The sequence below is a fragment of the Eschscholzia californica genome, unplaced genomic scaffold, assembly GCF_041429995.1.
Source record: "Eschscholzia californica isolate CP2 unplaced genomic scaffold, dmEscCali1.0.p SCAF_1, whole genome shotgun sequence".
In the NCBI taxonomy this organism is placed as follows: Eukaryota; Viridiplantae; Streptophyta; class Magnoliopsida; order Ranunculales; family Papaveraceae; genus Eschscholzia; species Eschscholzia californica.
Genome location: NW_028238198.1, coordinates 9,790,642 through 9,798,693, shown reverse-complemented (window position 1 = coordinate 9,798,693; position 8,052 = coordinate 9,790,642). Strand labels below are relative to the sequence as shown.

General features: G+C 35.8%; 1 protein-coding gene across 1 annotated transcript; it reads left to right on the top strand.

Annotated features, from left to right (window-relative positions):
• Positions 1–3,641: 3,641 nt before the first annotated feature.
• LOC147563955 (Phototropic-responsive NPH3 family protein) lies at positions 3,642–7,404 on the top strand. Its single transcript, XM_086642371.1, has 3 exons — positions 3,642–3,993; positions 4,085–5,245; positions 6,799–7,404. Exons 1-3 carry the CDS (start codon positions 3,931–3,933, stop codon positions 7,216–7,218), a joined length of 1,644 nt encoding a protein of 547 aa, XP_086498497.1. The 5' UTR covers positions 3,642–3,930; the 3' UTR covers positions 7,219–7,404.
• The last annotated feature ends 648 nt before the right edge of the window (positions 7,405–8,052 follow it).

Sequence of the window (8,052 nt, the reverse complement as noted above, 5' to 3'; positions counted from 1 at the left end):
ATTTTCAGGTAAATGTCATTACTACCCTTCTTAATTCGAAATTAAAAACATTAAAAAAATGTTATTTCCACCTCACCACTTTCTCTCTCCACCTCATCTCTCCCTACACCTCACCCCTCTCTCTCTCTCCAATTCACCCCTCTCTCTCTCTCCGAGTCACCTCTTTCTTCTCCGACAATTTCCGGCCGGCGACCTTCAAACCTAATTTTTTTTTTCTCTCCTCTCTCTCTCTCTCTCTAAATTTTCTTTTTTTAAAAAAAAATCTCTCCACTCTCTCCCACTCTAAAAACTCCGGCGAAGGGAGTTTTCCTTCGCCGGAGTTTTAGAGAGAGAGAGAGAGAGTGGAGAGATTAAAAAAAAAATTAGAGAGAGAGAGGAGAGAGAATTTTTTCTTTTTAGGTTTGAAGGTGGCCGGCAGGAAAATTTTTCGGCCGGCCACCTTGCCGGAGAAATTTTTTTTTTCTCTCCTCTCTCTCTCTCTCTCTAAATTTTCTTTTTTTAAAAAAAAATCTCTCCACTCTCTCCCACTCTAAAAACTCCGGCGAAGGGAGTTTCCCTTCGCCGGAGTTTTAGAGAGAGAGAGAGAGTAGAGAGATTAAAAAAAAATTAGAGAGAGAGAGGAGAGAGATTTTTTTTTTCTTTTTAGGTTTGAAGGTGGCCGGCAGGAAAATTTTTCGGCCGGCCACCTTGCCGGAGAAATTTTTTTTTTCTCTCCTCTCTCTCTCTCTCTAAATTTTCTTTTTTTAAAAAAAAATCTCTCCACTCTCTCCCACTCTAAAAACTCCGGCGAAGGGAGTTTCCCTTCGCCGGAGTTTTAGAGAGAGAGAGAGAGTGGAGAGATTAAAAAAAAAATTAGAGAGAGAGAGGAGAGAGAATTTTTTTTTTCTTTTTAGGTTTGAAGGTGGCCGGCAGGAAAATTTTTCGGCCGGCCACCTTGCCGGAGAAGAAAGGGGTGAGTTGGAGAGAGAGAGAGGTGAGTTAGAGAGAGAGAGTGGTGAATTGGAGATAGAGAGGGGGGTAGGGAGAGATGAGGTGGAGAGAAAGAGGGGTGAGGTGGAAATAATTTTATTTTAATGTTTTAAATTTAGAATTAAGAAGGGTAGTAATGACATGTACTTGAAAATAGGGGGCCATATTTGAATTTACGAAAAAAATGGACCATAAAGGAAGCTGGTCACAAAGTAGGGGACCATATAGGAATTAACTCAAATTATTGAGTAAAGAACTTATTTGTGACAACTATATTCTCATTGTTAATGGAAACTGTTCTCCCTTCTTTGTTATGAACAACTATATTCGAAGCTAAAGAAAGTATTCGATCTACTCGTGGGTTTAGTCTCAATTCTTTTGTGTAATAAGTGTCTCAGCAAAGTAAAGGTTTACGTATCAACACCTTTTCTCATTGTTAAGCTCACTTCAGTTTCTCCATTGAGAATACATCACAATGTCAGCCTTCAAGCCATAGCGAAATTCAAGGCGTGCTCAATCTAGCTATAGGCACTCCAAGTCCAAACTGCATAATTTCTTAATTGGAGCCTGATCTCTTCGCAGGGAACTAGGCGCCCACCTCTGACCTCTCTTAGGGAGCCAATTAGGCCGAGATAAGAGCTCGTTTGGACACAAAGACACACGAAGGGGTCTATAGCCGTAAGAGGCGTTTATATATTCTTATCATGTAGAGAAGGTCTTTATAGGCGCCTCTTACAGTCAAGGCGCCCTGCCCCCTCTGCTTTAAAGGCATCCCTTCAAAGTAAATGTAGTGGGAGAAAAAAAGGACGCCTTCAATGGAAAGGGGGCAGGGTGCTTTTAACTCCCCTATCTAACTTTTCCATTTCAACAGGGACCTCTAAGTTCAACAAGTACCTTCAACAGCAAAAAAATTCAACAAGTACATGATCTGATTATTTAGGGTTTGTATATGTCCCCCACGATCTAAAATTGCGGACCAGATTTCTCCGGTTGAAAGTGCATTAAGGTATACTCGTGCAAAGCACGATATGTGTCGTTATTCTAGTGCACTTCACTAACAAGCAAAAAAAAAAAAAAAAGAAAATCTAAGAAAACACCAAATGCAATTGAAAAACATCATCTTATCCTTATTTAGCTATAAGCACTCCAAGTTTTGTTTCCAAGTCCAAACTCCATAAATTTTTAAATTGGTCCATCATCTCCTTGTGAACTAGGCGCCCACGCCTCTTAGGGAGCTCATTAGGCCAAGATATAGGGGCTCCTGTACTGGACACAAAAGATAAATGCCCACGAAGGGGCCCATAGCCGTAAGAGTTGCTTATAAATTTTTGTTGTGTAGGAAAAGTTCTATAGGCGCCCATTACTGTAAAGGCCCCGCCACCCCCCACCCCTTTAAAGGCGTCCCTCCAAAGTAAATGTAGGGGGAGAAGAAAGGTGTGTGTGTAGGGGAGGGGGATGGGTCTTTTAACTCCCCCATCTAACTTCTTACCAACTTTACCATTTGGGGAAGGATCTCTAAGTTCAACAAGTACATGATTTTTCCAGTTGAAGTGCATTAAGGTATACTTGTGCAAAGCACAATCGGTGTCGTTATTCTGGTGCACTTCACCGACAAGCAAAAAAGAATGAATCTAAAAAATACCGAGCATTATCGAAAGACTTCATCTTATCCGTATAATTTGACATGCTGTGTACTTGTGTCATATATACTTAAATAAAGCAAATTACACTCTAAGAATACTCTTCGAGTTTTGATACATGTAGTTCAACATCCGGTTCTACCATTTCACCAAATATTTACACCCATAACAACGAATTATAAAGTGATTATTAAAAAAAAAAAAAAGAGCAAGAAGTTGAATAGGGAAATAATGGTTAGCAACTTTATTTGACAACTTACAAACCACATTATTGGTGGGGTCAAAAGACAGTACAGAGGGCAAATAGGTGAAGCAAATGTGACAAAACAAGAGTTACTAGATATGATAGCATGGCCCCTTGACTTTCAGAGCCCCTTCTTTCTTATAGACCAGAATCTAGACAATCTCCTTTTTTAGACATTCTATCCCCAAAACTTTCTTATATGTACAATTTAACCTAATTAGAAATTTGTGAATTAATGGGAAAGAGTTAGGTGCAATTTCACATTTCATTGGAGTAAATATACATTGTCCGGATCCAATTAGTGATTGAAATCCTCACTCATTGGTACAAAGTTCATTTAAGTGTTGACTAATAGGTTCATTTAGGTATAAAGATTAAGGATCAATCATTTCCGACATTTTTAGAGAAAATTTTCATTAGCATTAAGTCGACAGAATTAGAATAAGGATATCTGATCTCTTAAAATCATATTTGAGTTCGTAATTTAATATGTTTTCAGTTATGGGAACAATACTCTCACGTTTACATGCTTTAGATGCATTCTATCTCATTCAAATCAAGCCATACATAAATCAACCATTACGTGTGGAGTTATACTCTACAAATCACAAGTCATAGTCGTAGAGTTATGAATTCACCACCCGTGAAAGATTTAAAAAGCACTTTTATCATTGACATATGATGTGATATTATATAACGTAATAATTCTACAAATAACATATAAAAAAGAACACATTAAATTCTTACCAAACCTACCAATATATACATGGCTAACAAATGTATCATACGGGTACTGTTTCAACAAAAAAAAAATGTATCATACAGGTACCAAATTTTGGTATTAAATCGAAAGGCTGATTTTTCCCGATTAATGGGTCCACACACTAGGTGTTTTTTAATACTTTTAATTAAAGATAAAGTTGACATGTGGCACCATATTACTTTGTAACATCCAAAGTTTTAATATCTTGTATATAACAAAATCAAAAGCTCTTTTCCTGGCTTTAGCTAAAGCTACCCATTCAGTTTACAGCATTGAAGTTGTCTCTCTCTGTTTTTCTTCAATTCTGATCAGCCATGAAAGAACTCCCAAATCTCAAAATCCAAGTTAATGGAAAACACAGATTCTTCCTCAATCAGGTAATCTCAAACTCAAGTTCTTCCATTTATGAATTTACTCATCATTGTCTTCTCAATTTCTCAAGTTTTCTGCCATTAATAATTGTCGCAGAAGATAATCTCCAATTACTCAGGAAGATTGAAGAAGATGATAACAGAACAGAACAAGAAAACCCAGATCAGTAATTCAGTGATCAAGATTGATGAATTCCCAGGAGGTGGAAATGGGTTTGAATTGATTTCAAGATTCTGTTATAATAATGGAAGAATTTCAATTACCCCATCAAATGTCTCAGTTCTTCATTGTTCTGCAATTTTTCTTGAAATGACAGAAGAAATCTCACCTTATAATCTTCTTCAACAAACAGAAACATTTCTTGAAGGATTATTTTACTGGTCTTGGTGTGATATTTTGGTTTCATTAAAAAGTTGTGATTCTTTTTTCTCTTCTGTTGAACCATCTGGACTTCTTGAAAAGCTAATTTCTTCACTTCTTTCTAAGATTTCACAGAAATCAGATATGAATTTTTCTCATTCTCCTTCACCTTCACCATCTTCATATTCATCTCCTGAAACAATTGGAATTGGGTTTAGGTTATCTTCATCAGTTAAAACCACTCCAGAATCTGCCATTACTGCTAAACAATCTAATAATTCAACTTCAACAAACAAGGTATGGTGGTTTGATGAATTGACAATTTTGTCCCCAAAAATAATTGAAAAGATCATTAAAACAATGGGTTTTTATGGAACAGATAATAACAACTTAGTTATTACTAAATTCCTTCTCCATTACTTGAAAACTACTTATAAGTCAAAAAGTGGTATTGGGTATACTGGACTTGTAGAAACAGCTGTTTCTGGAGTGGTTTCACTTGGGAAAACAGCTTTTTCATGTAGAGGGTTGTTTTGGGTACAGAAAATGGTATCTGGTTTTGATTTGAGCAGAAATTCAAGAGATGCATTGGAGAGATTGATTGGGGAAATGCTTGATGAGGCAAAATTGGATGATTTGTTAGTTTGTGGTAGTAATTCAGGAGAAGTTTATGATGTTAACTTGATATTAAGATTGATTAGAGCATTTGTTATTAGTGATGGAATGACAGTTCAGAAAATGAAGAAAGTTGGAAGATTGACTGACAAGTATATGAGAGAAATTTCACCAGACCAAAACTTGAAGTTTTCTAAATTTCTTGAAGTTGCAGAGAGCTTACCTGATTGTGCTAGAGATTGTTTTGATGGTATCTACAGAGCTATTGAAATCTACCTTGAGGTAAATTGAAAATTTTAATTGAATTACTATTTCCAAATAATCTACATAAGTTGTTTGATCTTAATAATAGTCTAGAGAGTTAATCTAGATTACCCGCGCTAAAGAGTAAGGTCGGGCCAAACCCTCGCTAAATCAGCCAAAGCGACTGCTTTGGGCACCATGTTATCAGAGACCCCACTAACATGGGTCTTAGAGACCCGTGTTAGATAAAAACTCAAATATTTTAAGTAGAGCATAGATATTATAGTTTAGTTAGTAGTGTGATTTGTGCGATAATGATGGAAAGTTTATATCTTCTTTCAAACATCGTTAGGTATTTTACATGATACATGGGTGTTAATTATTATTTTTACGACTTTTTACATCATTAGATGATATTAATCCATCTTCATATGATATTAATACATCATGATGGACAAAATTGAAATACATCATAGTCTCAATTTTGACTCTGCTTTAGACATGTCAGACAATTGGAGAGAGGGTCGGAAAGTTGGTTAAGTTCAATACCTCGTGACAAAAATAATAAAAAAGACAAAAAGTAAGAGTTTATTTGCTAACCAAAACAGTGAAGAAGTTTGGAGTGACCCTCCAGGATACCTTTTCGGTGTAAGGCTAAAATTATCCTAGAATAATTGATGAGTCTCATATCTGTCAGATTGCTACTTACAACTAAAAGACATGGAGATAGATTTACTTTAGAAAAGCTTCCAACTTTGGGTAGACAAAGTGATAGAAATACTTTACTACTTAGAATACGTATGATATACGGTCATTTTTCATTTCCACCAATTCCATCGAACATAACCTTCTAACCTAGGCTACCGAATTCGGAAGAACCAATCGTTGGTTTTTGTTCTGGTCCGGATTCTACTTTGAGTATCAAACCAGACACGACAGAAACCAGAACCAACTAAATTGAACAACTTCGGTTCCAGGGAGTTCAAAATAAACAAGATATTAGATGGATAGAGACATCAAACCCCACTCTAATTCTCCAACTAAAAGACAATTGTTCATCTTCCACACATTATAGATATGAAATCCATTTCATATCAATCTATGAATTACAGTTGCCTGATAGGTCAACTACTTAGTTGTTCAGATGACGTTTCCTGTAGTTGTAATTAATGGAACTAAACTAAAACATTTCGATACCGATTTTGTTCGGGTATAATTCCAGTGGTCCCATGACTAGTGCACCATTTCTTGGTTATTACCGACAGAGTCTATCAATAAGGTCGGTGCGAGTACAAATTTAGGTAGCATTAGAAGTTATTTAAGATTTTTTTATCTTTTAATTTATTTACATCATAATAGACCCAACAGTCTCTGCATATAGAATTTTTGTTATCAATATACTTTTTTCTGTTCGTACGTGGTTTAGGTATGTTTACAGACTGTTACGTCTATAAGTGCAGAATTTCTATTATCAGTATGTTTCTTTTTATTCGTGTATGGTTTTAAAATACTAATTTTAAACTTTCTGACTCGAAAATTCAGTTTCAATTTTTGTATTTTTCTTGAATGATGAGTTGTTAAATTTTATGCAGTCACATCCAACAATATCAATGGAAGAGAGATCTAAACTATGTAAATGCCTGAATTTTGAGAAACTCACCTTAGAAGCTTGTAAGGATCTAGCAAAGAACATCAGAATCCCTCCAAGAATCTCCATTGAAGCTCTCATTTCTCAGCAATCTAAATCCCCAACAAAAGGAACATTGCAGGAAAATCTACAAAAATCTGAAACAGGAATTTTAAGTTTGAAACCCGGGTTTGATACCGAAAAGTTTATGGAATCCGCAGAAGAAAAGGAAGAACTGAAATTGAACCTGCAAAAAATGCAATGGAGGGTAATGGAGTTAGAGAAGTCCTGTAAAGAGATGAAGAATAAGATGTCAGAGATAGTGAAGAATAAGGTCATCATCAATTCTCCTATTCTTGGTAGATCTTTGTCCAAACTATTCTGAACTTTCTTCTTCATGTATTTGTAAATATGATGAGAGAATGGTAGTAAAAGGTAAACTGTAATTTTCATGTGTGATATTTTTTGGTGATAAATAGGCAATTTGTGAACTGGATTCTATCTCCGGAGACTCTGTAAGATTGTATACAAGTTGTAGAATATAATGCGTGGCATAAATTGTTTTTGGCTATGTTTGGTATTCATTATCTAATAGACTTCCGAAATCTACTTTTCTTTTAACGATACGAAATCTACGTCGAAAAGTACGTTCTTGGTTTAAAATGAGTTTGGTTATGACATGGTGTCAATATTTGTAACTATGTTAAAAACTACAATATTCACCATGTCAAATGCGTATGAGCTAACTATGAGCATGCGAGAATACTCAAAATCTCAAATAGACATCTCCAATCTGCCATCAATGCCGTGTATATTCACACAAACTCATGATATACCAAGCACAGCCTTGGACAATTTAACTGTCGAAAAGGTTGGTACTGTATGTGCACGGGCATGTGCTACTTATTTATAGGGGACCTAAGGAATCAAGCATGCATTTAATGAAAGGATGCTATATTTCCACCAATTATAACTATTCTCCACATCATAGCTAAGATATAACATGATTTTCAGTGAATACTCAGTCTCCTCTTGCATGTCAACATTCTCTAACAGTCGATAAAAATAATATAATCAGGAGGATTGGGCCGACATACCATGATAAAAGAGTGATCAGTGATTCCAGCTCTCGCTTCCAATTCAACATTTTGAGCTTGCTGAGATCAGGGATACCACGTTCAGAAGGGAATGAATCTGCATGATATCAGTGAACTAACCG

Bases quoted from the DNA above. Each gene is read 5' to 3' on its own strand.
- LOC147563955 (XM_086642371.1), top strand. From the start codon at position 3,931: ATGAAAGAACTCCCAAATCTCAAAATCCAAGTTAATGGAAAACACAGA. The intron at 3,994-4,084 runs GTAATCTCAAAC...TAATTGTCGCAG, and splicing joins ACAGATTCTTCCTCAATCAG to AAGATAATCTCCAATTACTC. The intron at 5,246-6,798 runs GTAAATTGAAAA...AATTTTATGCAG, and splicing joins CTATTGAAATCTACCTTGAG to TCACATCCAACAATATCAAT.